We start from the raw sequence: 13,635 nt of genomic DNA, 5'->3' as shown, positions 1-13,635 counted from the left end.
TCACGACTCAGCTCTCCGTCCGTCTCTTTCCCCCCTGCAGAGCACACAAAGTAGGAGAGGGGTGGGGGTGGGGGGGGAGCATCACTGCACGTCTTTAATGTGCCTGCGTTGAGCAACTCAAGCTCCCGTCTTGATAAGACCGAGCATTTATTTCTCTGCGGCAAACACAACCTCTCCAGATACGACCACACGGCTACATTTTCCGTTGCAATAAAGAAAAGGAGAGAAAATACAATTCCAGCAAGCCTCTTCACAACCAACTCTGGCCAAATGTCTCTGACAAGTTGCGGCGTTTGGTTTTCAACAAAAATAGCAGTCTGCTATTGAACTCTTCCTCTACGACAGAAGTAGCACAGCTTTGACTCTGTCTGTCGAAAAGTACTTTTCTCCTGAATCTTATTGCTGAGAGTCCATCTTCCAAACATATTTAATATGCTCCGGCGTGATGGTCGAGAGTCTTTGCGCGACCTGTGGCCCTTAGATATTTCTCTGCGCATATTGCCTTGACCCTTGCTTATACGTGTCAAAGAATGAAACTCCTCCCAAAGCGTAAGCATCGCATCAGACCCTCCTTTCGCAATCTGGAGTTATCAGCAACACGGGGGGGAACTCAAACAAAATAGCCGTGCATTTCCTGCTCTGATCGATGGCGTGGCTAGGATGCTGAGGTCTTCACTTCTGGTGGGCAACCAGACCCACATCAAAATCTGTTTAACCTCATTACCGCAGTTGTGGTTCGAGCTCCAGATGGCAATTTGTATGAGTGAGGCCTGTCTCTGCAATTCGATTCCCGTTACATCGTGAAATGGGAGGAATAACAGGTAATAAAGTGTAGTACTGCATATTGAGGTGTTTTTGGTCAACGACAATTCTAAGAGTTACCCGAAAATCTCCTCAGGAGACACTGTCGCGTTACGTCATCACCACAACAATTTCACAGTGTCAATGAAAAGCAGACGACTTCTTTTGGGATCTCATTCAATTGTGCCCAATGTTGTGGCTGGTGAGTGTACATTGTGTCACTTGCGGGGACTCGCAACAGTTCTCAATGTAGCAGCTTTCTGTGATGGAGAGGAAATAAAATTCCCGCCCCAATCCTCGAGAACATAAAAAGAAAAGGAGAAGTCTCTGGAGAAGAAATTCAAAGAGAGAGCGCTTCTCCTGAGACAGCTAGCTGTACAACGCAAAAAAAAAAAGAATAGCATCTCGGCACCAATTGCTAGAAATACAAATGGAATAGGATTAAAATTCGACATGAGGATTATAGTTTGGATGTCATGCAAATATCGTCAATCCAGCAGAATGGATCGAACACAATACAAGGCCAAGTAATTCCAGAGAAACGTACGTAATACAACAAGCTAGCACACGCAATCGCAGAAGCTAACGCACTCAATAAAAGCAGATACATTCAAGCATCAAGCACTTAAATAGGTATTTAGTTCTAGTTTTATTAGTATTTAGTCCCTAGTTCATTTTGAGCATCCCGCTGGCACTGCTTTGTAGTGGGACAGAACCTCAAAGCCTTCTCGTATGATCACATGTGATCATAAAAATGAAGAACAGCAGAATGTCCCCAATATGTGCTGATTTTTACTGAATGGTGAGTGTTTTGAAATGCCCAAAAACGAGACAAATACTTGGAAAGTTCTTCTTGCCACCTGGGTGAGACAATTTTATACGAAACACAACATTGAGTAAGACATGTTTGTTTTTATATGTGGCCGTTTCCTTCTTGCTCGCCTCAATCAGTTGCTGGACGGATCCACTCGCAGGGCCATCATATTTCTTGGTGAGCAGTTGTTATTATATCAATTTGTAACATTAGACATGATATATCCTTTTGGAGGGCGGCCCGGTAGTCCAGTGGTTAGCACGTGGGCTTCACAGTGCAGAGGTACCGGGTTCGATTCCAGCTCCGGCCTCCCTGTGTGGAGTTTGCATGTTCTCCCCGGGCCTGCGTGGGTTTTCTCCGGGTGCTCCGGTTTCCTCCCACATTCCAAAAACATGCGTGGCAGGCTGATTGAACACTCTGAATTGTCCCTAGGTGTGAGTGTGAGTGAGAATGAATGGTTGTTCGTTTCTGTGTGCCCTGCGATTGGCTGGCAACCGATTCAGGGTGTCCCCCGCCTACTGCCTGAAGACAGCTGGGATAGGCTCCAGCAGCCCCCGCGACCCTAGTGAGGATCAAGCGGCTCGGAAGATGAATGAATGAATGAATGAATATCCTTTTGGACGATAGATGATTTTTTTTTTAATTCAGCAAAAACCAAACCAATCTGAATATTTACAGCAACTGATCTGTCCAATTCCGTTAAGTTCTACGGTGACAGTTCAACATTTCTGGAAAATCCAGAGATGGAAAATTTAAAGAAAATTAATCGTTTTCCAGCAGCATGACGACTCCACTCACTTGATTATTTCTGCTTGGCCAAATGTGATTCTGAGTTTGGCAGAGGCTTGCGCTAGAACAAGAACGATGAAAGACACTAGCTAAAGGGGATTCAGCAAATCAAGCTACTAAATGAAGAGTTCAATGTCGATTTGGAAAACACGTTGCGTTATCAGGTGTCCCCTAGGGGATTAGTATAATTTAGATTGGAAGAATATATTTTGTACTCCGCTCGCTGCTCAAATCTGAAAACGGAGTGGGGATGGAAGCCTGCGCCGCAGCCGGGAAAGAGTTGTCATTGTGAGTTATCCAATGGTCGGCCGCAGCGATTGTTCGCTTGGTCGGCCAAATTCCTTGAATCACGTTGTCCAAAATTGGCAAGTATGCAACATCTTCTTCCCGTGCAAGCACTTGGGAATGCACAGGAGTCCATCAATCTGCTGTTCAACATTTTGATTGATTGTGCCGAAACATTAATTAAACCCCAAATAGCCGAACGATGCCCGCTCATATATTTTACATTCTCCATCCTCCATAGTCAATCTTCAGGGGTGGAGAAAATGAGTCAGTCATTCATCCATTCATTCATTCATCTTCCGAGCCGCTTGATCCTCACTAGGGTCGCGGGGGTGCTGGAGCCTATCCCAGCTGTCTTCGGGCAGTAGGCGGGGGACACCCTGAATCGGTTGCCAGCCAATCACAGGGCACACAGAAACGAACAACCATTCGCACTCACACTCACACCTAGGGACAATTTAGAGTGTTCAGTCAGCCTGCCACGCATGTATTTGCAATGTGGGAGGAAACCGGAGCACCCGGAGAAAACCCACGCAGGCCCGGGGAGAACATGCAAACTCCACACAGGGAGGCCGGAGCTGGAATCGAACCCGGTACCTTTGCACTGTGAAGCCGACGTGCTAACCACTGGTCTACCGGGCCGCCCTCAATTATTTTCATTTTCATTTATTTCAACTTGATTTGCGGATTCACTCTCACATCCTAGCGATTCCTACAACCACGAAACATTACGGACGACATGGAATATTTTTAAGGGGCAGCACAGCTCAGTGGTCGAGTGCTCGACACCCAACCTTGAAGGTTGTGCGTTTGATCCTCAACCCCTGTGACCATGCTGAAGTGTCCTTGAGCAAGACAGCGAACCCCCAACTGCGGAAACGGGACTATACAAGTGAAAGCCCGTTGCTCATTTCAATGTTAAAATCAAACGTTTTTGCTCAGCGGGGCAACGGCCGCGGAACATTTCTTCGACCGGGGGCTTATTTGATGATAATGAGTTGCAAGATTGGCACGCTGATGAACTCGTGTTCTCTCTTATCATATTTATCAGACACAATGGCAACAACATCTGTTCATGATGAGTCCTCATGTTTTTCCCCCTCCTGTTTGCTTTTCACCCACTCAAACTCGGTGCTGAGTCCAGATGGAATCAGTCACGGGTGGGCACTTGTTCTAAATTTTCAAGTCGAAAGCCCCGCGTCTGCCTTGTGTGAATCAAAGACAAACACAATATGGATGCAAGTGGACAAGACACGTGGGAAGAAAACCGAATGAAAACTCTCTTGATGGAGTACGTGGACAGAATAAGCAATGCAAAGCACGGGAAGATGAACGTTGCCCTTTGTCAGTACCTTCGAGAGATGACAGCATTGTTTTATGTTACATTTTCACGTCTTGGACAAAGTGACATGCTCGGTTAGACACAGGATTACACGTGAGCGGTTTCCGTAAACCCGTTCTCTGTCACAAAACACGAATGCAGTCATCTCTCAAGAGCACAATCTTGGACAAAAGTGGCCGGAATGAGTTTGCTCCGGCAGGTTGTCCGGGCTCTCCCTCGGAAACAAGCTCAGTCATCTGAACAAGTCTCAAAGTAGAGCCTCTGCTCTTGCACAATCAGGACCAGCCAGATAAAATGGCTCGGGCATATGATGAGGATAAATGCTGAAGAGACCATGTCACCCGGCTCGCTTGGGAAGGCCTCAGGATCTCCGAAGGATTAGCGAAAGAAAACAGATGGACCCACCATCTCACACTCAGAGCTCCAAAAAATGTGGAATGTACCCATGCGAGCAATGAGAGCTCATGCTATACAAAGGGAAGCTAAGGCCCGAGTCCAGTTCTAAACCACAACATTTCATGTGCCGCCATGCTGTCCCTGCGTCCATTCAGAATCAGAATCAGAATCAGAATCATCTTTATTGGCCAAGTATGTAGAACACACAAGGAATTTGTCTCCGGTATAACACGCTGCACTAGTATCATCGTAAACAACAAAATCATTGAACCATTTTAGAGTATACCAGTAGTTTTGTAGTACCATTTTGTGGTGCAAGAGTGACTATGTCAGTGACTGTTTAAGGAGTTAATGGCTAGAGGGAAGAAGCTGTTTAAATGTCTACTGGATTTGGTGCGCATGGATCTGTAGCGTCTGCCTGAGGGGAGTGGCTGAAAAAGGTGGTGGGCAGGGTGCGGGGGATCCAGGAGGATTTTCCGTGCCCTTGTCTTGATTCTTGCAGTGTGCAAGTCCTCAAGAGTGGGTAGGGCTGTGCCAACGATTTTTTCTGCCGTCCTAACTGTCCGTTGAAGTCGGATTTTGTCCTTTTTTGTGGCGGCCCCAAACCAAACCGTGATGGAAGAACACAGGATTGATTCGATGACTGCCGTGTAGAACTGTCGTAGCACCTCCTGTGGCAGGCCATGCTTCCTCAGCAGCCTCAGGAAGTACATCCGCTGCCGGGCCCTTTTCAGGATGGAGATGGTGTTGACTTCCCACTTCATGTCCTGGGAGACTGTGATTCCCAGGAACTTGAAGGTCTCGACGGTTGACACAGGGCAGTTGGATAGTGTGAGGGGCAACTGTGGAGAAGAATGTTAATAAATTGTTAATTAAACTCACCCTTTCCATAACTCTTGTTTTGGACCTCATTTGTTCGCTAAACTGCTAGCAAGCAGCCAGTGAGTGCAGGGGGTTCAAGGGACTTCAAGGAGTCAACTAAAAATCATGCTAATGTCTTTCTGTGCTCTCGTTTGGCCTGCGGCAGGTGATTGACATCAGAGAGAAACTAAAGGTGTCCAAAGGGTTCTGGTCCAACCTGCCAGATGATATCTGCGCCGATGGCAAATTGACAGAGTCTGACGAAGAGCAGTGTTGGAATAGTCACGCCAAGGCCAGGTGAGAACTTTTGGTGACGCTTTTCCAGGCGGCACAAATGCGGGTCCGCTCTTTGGTGATCGCACTCTGGTCGAGATGAAAGTAACAACACTGTGTTACGAGACGAACTCTCACTCTCAAAGTAAAATAATGTGTGCCGATAAGCAGAAACGCAAGATTCAAATGCCCACAGGGGTCCCAACTTCAGTTCTTACCACTGCAGTGCGAAGATCACTGAGTTGTACAGATGATCGGATTGGCCGCTTCCTTTGACAGCAAATCAGAGAGACGGGCTGAATATTTTACCACAGCCTTCCCCTTTGCCCACCGCAAATAACAAAATGACAGATGGTGCAATCAAAGATGTTCATTCTCTTGCTTCTGCCAGCACTGTTATTAGAGGCCAATTTAAATCCGTAAAGGGGATCAATTGCTTTGCGACAGTAAAACGCCATGAACACTCAAGACATGAGTGGACCGTATAATAAAATCGTCTTGAAATTTTGCTTCAACGCTAACAAGGTGTGCTTTACATCAATGGCGGAGCTACACTTTGATCCTTGAGGGCGGCGTGGGATGGCCAGACAAAACAAAATCTTGGAAACGCGTTTATCAATTATAATAAAAATAGGTGTAATTTCTTTAGAACCCACTCATACATTTTTTTTACCCCCATCTTGTCATTTTTGACGCACCTTAGGTAGCCTACTTAAAGTCACACAAGGTGATCAGATCTCCACTTTCAGTCTTTAAGATGTCAAGAAAAATAAACCAATGTAGATGCTGCATTTAAGTTGATTTGCATTTTTGTTTTTCTTTAACAAACCATCAAAATTCTTCAGAAAATGCCGATTGACATATATTACATTTTCTATAGGGAGAACGGTGCTGGAATGTGGGAAAACAAAACAAATATCAAAAAATACCCAAAAGTCAAATGATCTGGCCGAACACCTTGAGGGTCCAAGGAAATTTCAGGAGGGAGCAGTGCCCCTTTGGCCCCCCTCTTGCTCTGCCAGTGTTTTGCTTTATTTCACAATACAGTAATACAAATTGATCCAAGATATTTGTTATTTAATTCATCTAAAAAGAATCTGCAAAATTAACATTACGTCATAGAACAACACAGCATTTGCATTTTTTACTGAAATTGTTTTTCTGAAAAATAAGGGCCATATTTTTTTAAATGATATTTAGAAAAACTGCACAACTGAAGCCAGTTGTCAACATAGGATTTCCAGTAACAACCAAAAACAGACCATTCAATGAAATGGATTCACCGAAATGTGTTTTACTGCGTATATTTTTCTCTAGATATTTCCCAGAGGTGGTGAAGGAGGGACTAACCAACCAGGTGAACAACCCAGAGGTGAACTTGGACATCACCAGGCCCGACACATTAATTCGACAACAAATAATGGCCCTGCGTGTCATGAGCAACAAGCTGAAAAATGCATACAATGGAAATGACATCTACTTCCAAGATTCCAGTAAGTGCGGCCAACTGGCTTCGATGACGACATACAGTCTTTGTTTTTGTAGATTCATGAAGAAAGCGGAGTGGGATCATTTATTATTTTTTTTTATACACGATGCACATGTATGGTACACGTGATAATCCCATGAGCTATTGGAGCAAAGGAAGATCTCAGCTGATTATCCGGTAGCAACTCATCACACAACTCGGAGGGATGCATCCGTTTTACAATGAGGCAAGACCGGTATCATTAAGTTAACAGATAGCCGTTGTCATGGTGACACAGAAAATAGAACATTACAAGAAATAGTCAGCAAGCTCAGAGAAGAAACATCTTAAAGTGGTTGTCGTTGTTGCAGGAATAACAAAAAAAACACTAACAAAGCGTGTTGTGGGGACATTTAATGCGACGCTACAAGACTCAGTGTGGACCTCAGAATTGTCTGTCAAGCCTTCCTCATAGATTCTGTGACTATTCTCTAGGATCAGCACCTTTTTTTTCGTCGTTATACTGTCGGGGGTGGGGGGGGGGGGGAAGTGCAACATTTGTACCTTTTCAGGTGTGATGGTTTGTCACATTTATTGCACATGTGGAGACCCATCGTTTTTGATATGTGCTGTTTGTAGGCAATTACCATATGTGCTGTACGGTACATGCACATTCGATATATTACAGTACATATTGTACCCTTTATTTGCTCACAAACCTGTTCAGATTTGCAGACAGAAGGAACTGTCTAGACCAGGGTTGGGGCAGCATGATAAAAGATGAGTCCCCGGTCACACCTGATCAGTTCATCACTCATGTCAATTAGTACCACTTGCACCTGTTCACCTCCATTAGAGGAGAAAATCAAGCTAACAATGACCCTGCCAACACACAGAAAAAGCTGAAGCGTTTCACATGTGTGTACCAAGATGTGCACAATTACATGTACAGATGTACTACGACATCGTGAGCTAGTTTATCTCGGGGAACAATGGAATGAGCAGTCGCAGTCACCGTTTCATGGTCACAATGTGCAACTACAATTTACCGTGACGGTTAAGGCCCGCATTCAATGAATGATGAGTCTTTTGTTAGCACGCCACAACGCGAGGAAACAAAAGGTGGCCGAAAAGTACCAAATTACACAGACTGCAAGGAGTAGAAGAAATACGTAGACCGCTTATTCATGGTCGGGTCACGGCGATAACAGCTACAGCAGGGAAGTCCAGACTTCCCTCTCCCCAGCCACTTCTTCCAGCTATTTCTGGGGGATCCGAGGCGTTCCCAAGCCAGCTGGAAGACTTTATCTCTCCAGTATGTCCTGGGTCGTCGTCCCCGGGGCCTCGTTCCACTGGGACATGTCCGGAACACCTCACCAGGGAGGCGTCCAGGAGGCATCCTAAACAGATGCCCGAGCCACTTCATCTGTCTCCTCTCGACGTGGAGGAGAAGCAAGTGGACTCTGAGCCCCTCTTGGGTAACCGGGCTTCTCACCTTATCTCCAAGAGAGATCCCTGCGGAGGAAATAGGGATCTGCGCGTGAGAGTAGGAACGCAGATCAACTGGTAAATCGAGAGCTTCGCCTTTACCTTCGGAGTCGGCTCCTTCTTCACCATGACGGACAGACACAAAGTGCGCTAGCCTCACTCATATGGCCAAATAATTTAAGCTCAATATTTGAACTTTTGTCAAGGTGTGACTTGCAATCCCTGACTTCCTGACCAGCGTAATACATGCCCGATACACTTCATACCACTACATTAGAATATAGGTTAAGGAGGCCATTAGTAGATTCCGACGGATATTCCGGATAATGTTGTAAAACATTGTGACATGTTGCTCTGCCCTGCCCACGCAATCCACAACGTTGTCATCAAATGTTTTGGTGAACCGAGACTTTGTCGTGGGGGCACCGGAAATGAAGAGGCTCATTTAGAAAACTTTTGGCCCACACAATGTCAACGCCTGCTTCCTCCACACAGGCGACGAAGGCAGCACTTCCGGCAGCGGCAGCGGCTGCTCAGACGGCTGCACGACGGAGGCCGTCCTGGTGGGATCCAAGGCTCCTGTGATCAGGGCCGACAGAAGTGACGTCCACACAGCAGCGGCGGCGGCGGGCAAGACGCTTTCCCACGGACCGTCGCAACTATTAATGATGACCGCCCTCATAACATCATTTAGCGCGGCGCAGCCCAGATGGAGATAATACGATGAGCGCGAGTTGCTCACTAACTACGATACTGCCGCGAACATGTCTGTTTAAGCACGTTCAACGGCTGCTCCCTCACCAGACCTGTCGAAGCTTCAGGAAAACACCCCGTCGAGACTTGCTGACTGTGTGCAAGGACTTGAAACCAGGACAGCGCTGCGTCCTTGTCATCCCCAACAGAAATACTTGGTGACAAAACTGAAAAAGCTTTTCACCCCTGAACAAAAATGGTGGGCGGTCACTCATCGTTTTAGGAGTGCATTTTCAGTATCATCGCTGGTGACAACTCATTCGGTGGCGTTCCTGCCTGGTTATATTTTCTAGATAATGCAGGAATGTGATTTTATTTCCTTCGTACACAACTTCGGGACTGGCGTCAGTTGATCGTATTCGACCACCGCCAACCCCCACCTTTGGATAGAATAAAAAAAAATGCTTACTGTGTGCATGCAAAGAAATAGTATTCAATTCAACGCAGGTTTTGAAATCTTTTGGCTTTAATGATTTGGACAAGATTATACACGAGTTGATCGACATTTTCAGACATAGGAAATCAGTTTGGCTTCAGGCGACTGCTTTCTTTTCGGCATGTCATCCTTGCACATTTCCTCTCCAAAACTGGGGGCTTTTGGACTGCACCGAGGGAACCGCTTTGCACAGATATATTTTGCCGGCTTTTTTGAATCATACCTGAAACACAAATTTGAATACCTCTTCTTTTTCTCCAATTAAATTTGGTATCATGCTAGCTATAATTGTGGCGGCCCGGTAGTCCAGTGGTTAGCACGTCGGCTTCACAGTGCAGAGGTACCGGGTTCGATTCCAGCTCCGGCCTCCCTGTGTGGAGTTTGCATGTTCTCCCCGGGCCTGCGTGGGTTTTCTCCGGGTGCTCCGGTTTCCTCCCACATTCCAAAAAACATGCATGGTAGGCTGATTGAACGCTCCAAATTGTCCCTAGGTGTGAATGTGAGCATGGATGGGTGTTCGTCTCTGTGTGCCCTGCGATTGGCTGGCAACCAGTTCAGGGTGCCCCCGCCGACTGCCCGAAGACGGCTGGGATAGGCTCCAGCACCCCCCGCGACCCTAGTGAGGATTAAGCGGTCCGGAAAATGGATGGATAGCTATAATTGTTTCCATTGAAGGTACTGAAATGGCACGTTGTTGGTTGAGTCAAAGACTAATAACTCTAAAAACCTATCCATGAGAGATTACTCACTTGCTTTGATTTTGATTTATTCTTAGAAGGCAGTATTCCATCTCTAAATTCTGACCTCTTTTCCCAATCAGTATTTACTTCAGTCATCAGACCGCAGCTTCCAAATATAAGGCGCAGGTATGATCTCCACAAAGCCATCGATTTGAAACTAAGCTGAGAGCAGAGGTTAGAGCCACGTGCCGGTAATCAAACGACAAAGGTCACTCCGCACTACTCTGTTGATCTCCTGCAGATTGTGACCTCAACGTGATGTAAAAGCTTTTAGGGCATGGCCAGTTTCACGTGCCCAACATGTAATTTATGTAACCTTGGGTCACGAAAAGCCAAGTTACAGACTTGTTGCAAGGGAGACCAATAAAAGGGGGCAAATGTTGACGGTATCAGGGCGGTGCAAAGTCACGAGGATGCAGTGTGTCTCAAGATAAAAACCTGACAAGTGAGTCTCTTTTCCTAAAGCCCTCCTGTCGAGCAAATTAACAGCTGCGGTGAGCATCTCAAACAGATTACACGTTCCATGTAGTGGGTACGGAACATTACACCTCTCCTCGCTGCTCTCCAGAAGGAGATGAAGCGCTTTTCCCTCATGGCCGTTGTCCTTCAAAAGTTCTTAAATACAAAACGACAAGCACAATGGAAAATATGGCGCTCCTGTCGATTCTCTCAAATGATTCAAATAGTTGAGTGGTTGTGGATTGAGACATTTGACGCGAAATAAAAGTATTTGTATTTGACCATATGGTTTTCCGGAGAGAGTGCAACAAAAAAGCTTGCAGGTCAAGTCAGAATGAGAAGCAGATGAATTCTCTCATCTCTTTCCGTGCAGAAAGTGTATTAACAGGAGGCGGCCGGCAGATTCCAGGCAAACTCACCATGGTGCAATTGAATCAGGGACAAGACTCCCCAGTGTGAAACAGAGAGCCATACAGAAATAGATGAGCAGCACATTGCGTAGTTGGGGACATGAAGCTCAAAACTGTTTAGAAGTGCTCATTTCTCAGCAAGTACACCGCTCTCAACCCGACTGCGCTCCCTCCTACGTGCTCAAGTCAGGAGGTGAGCGGCATTTTGGACCAACTGGAGACGCTTGAGGGATGACTGGTTGACTCCAAAATGAAATACGTGAAAGTAAGACAACAGAGATGTTAGAAAGGCACGGATTAGTGTTTTTATGAAAGGACAGGCTTTTGTTTAGCAGGTGGCCTAAAAATGTGTTTGTTTTTAAAGCTTGATTTAATCATCTTCATCTTCCGTACCGCTTGATCCTCACTAGGGTCGCGGGGGGTGCTGGAGCCCATCCCAGCCGTCTCCGGGCAGTAGGCGGGGGACACCCTGAATCGGTTGCCAGCCAATCGCAGGGCACACAGAAACGAACAACCATTCGCACTCACACTCACACCTAGGGACAATTTAGAGTGTTCAATCAGCCTGCCATGCATATTTTTGGAACGTGGGAGGAAACCGGAGCACCCGGAGAAAACCCACGCAGGCCCGGGGAGAACATGCAAACTCCACACAGGGAGGCCGGAGCTGGACTCGAACCCGGTACCTCTGCACTGTGAAGCCGACGTGCTAACCACTGGACTACCGGGCCGCCATGGCGCCACCAATTAAAAAAAAATCACTGTCCAATTTGAAATCCAGATTCTAGACTGCTGGCGTAAGATGATAAGAGGCCAGTGGAGCTGGGTCAACAGGAGGAGGTATATAAGGGGGATATCTGGGGACCATAATTCATTTGGAAGGTTGAGGTTCAAGAGGTTTCGTGCCACCCAGGCTTTAATTTCCTACAGACAGGACAAAAGTGGCCTAAGGAGAAAGGGTCCTTTTTGCTTTGCGGGATATAGATCTGACTGTCATCCACAAAGCAGCGAGAAGAAGTATCATACTTTCTCAATATAGTACAAAGGAATGAAAACAGCAGGAGCTCCGAAATTGAACCCTGTGGAACGCCATAACGCAGTGGGGGCAGAGTGAGACTCGGAGCAACCAAGGCTAACACAACAAATAAATAAATAAATAAACCCTGCCTGGCGGCCCGGTAGTCCAGTGGTTAGCACGTCGGCTTCACAGTGCAGAGGTACCGGGTTCGAATCCAGCTCCGGCCTCCCTGTGTGGAGTTTGCATGTTCTCCCCGGGCCTGCGTGGGTTTTCTCCGGGTGCTCCGGTTTCCTCCCACATTCCAAAAACATGCGTGGCAGGCTGATTGAACACTCTAAATTGTCCCTAGGTGTGAGTGCGAATGGTTGTTCGTCTATGTGTGCCCTGCGATTGGCTGGCAACCGATTCAGGGTTTCCCCCGCCTACTGCCCGAAGACAGCTGGGATGGGCTCCAGCACCCACCGCGACCCTAGTGAGGATCAAGCGGCTCGGAAGATGAATGAATGAATGAATAAATCCTGCCTGCCACATAGGAACTAAACCACTGCAGGGCGCTCCCACCAATGCCCGCCATGTGTTGTAAACGAGCCAACATATGCTGTGCCGTTTCAAATACCGCAGTCAGGTCCAACAAACTAGATGTGCACAGTCTCCAGTGTCATTAGCCAGGAGGATGTCATTAAAACCATGTAGCATCATAAACTCTGACTGGAAACCTCGAGTTGAAATGTTCTGACATTTACTTGGAGGATAGACAGACAGAAAAGGATCTTTTGTCACCTCGGTGACTCACGTCGAATGATATCGCCGCAATTTAAATTGAAAATCCTTGAGATTCTATCCATTTGGCGTGATTTTCATAAATTTCGTTTGTCAAAAATAAGGTGAATGACAATGCAGTAAATTATGGGATAGCGTCATTTACAAAGTGTGCCATCGGATTGATACGTTGTCATCCTATGCTGCTCACAGCCCCGAGAAGGCATATTTGGATGAATCCTGGTCACTGCAGAGCACAGCATCCCTCGGAATTCACCTCCAGTCTTTTTCTGAGGGAGATGTCATGTTTTTTTCAGCTTTTCCGCTTTAACAGCTGTGTATGAGCATCTGTGGCTTTGCGAAGGCCGACACACCTGCACTCTTCCGACTCCAAACACGATGGTTGTCTGGAAAGAGGGTTTTGGCTGACTTAGAATAAGTAGGTCCTTATTGGTGTCCCTGAAGTGATGGGAAGAAAAATCCAAAAAGACTTATTATATGCAGTCGGTCCAACCCCACCACCCCGCCCCCAAAAAATAAAAA

The 13,635-nt window shown here is 46.6% G+C and overlaps 1 protein-coding gene across 2 annotated transcripts in view; it reads left to right on the top strand.

Moving 5' to 3' along the window:
- gpc6a (glypican 6a) overlaps positions 1 to 13,635 on the top strand; it is a 94,795-nt gene extending 81,160 nt beyond the window's left edge. For both annotated transcript variants that reach the window (XM_052062524.1, XM_052062523.1), the window contains 3 exons: positions 5,455 to 5,585; positions 6,879 to 7,054; positions 9,013 to 13,635. In XM_052062524.1, coding sequence (XP_051918484.1) covers positions 5,455 to 5,585; positions 6,879 to 7,054; positions 9,013 to 9,236 — 531 coding nt within the window. In that variant the 3' untranslated portion in view covers positions 9,237 to 13,635. The remainder of the gene's footprint in view (positions 1 to 5,454; positions 5,586 to 6,878; positions 7,055 to 9,012) is intronic.

The sequence above is a fragment of the Hippocampus zosterae genome, chromosome 4, assembly GCF_025434085.1.
Source record: "Hippocampus zosterae strain Florida chromosome 4, ASM2543408v3, whole genome shotgun sequence".
Lineage (NCBI taxonomy): Eukaryota > Metazoa > Chordata > Actinopteri > Syngnathiformes > Syngnathidae > Hippocampus > Hippocampus zosterae.
This window is presented reverse-complemented; position numbering and strand designations above follow the sequence as displayed.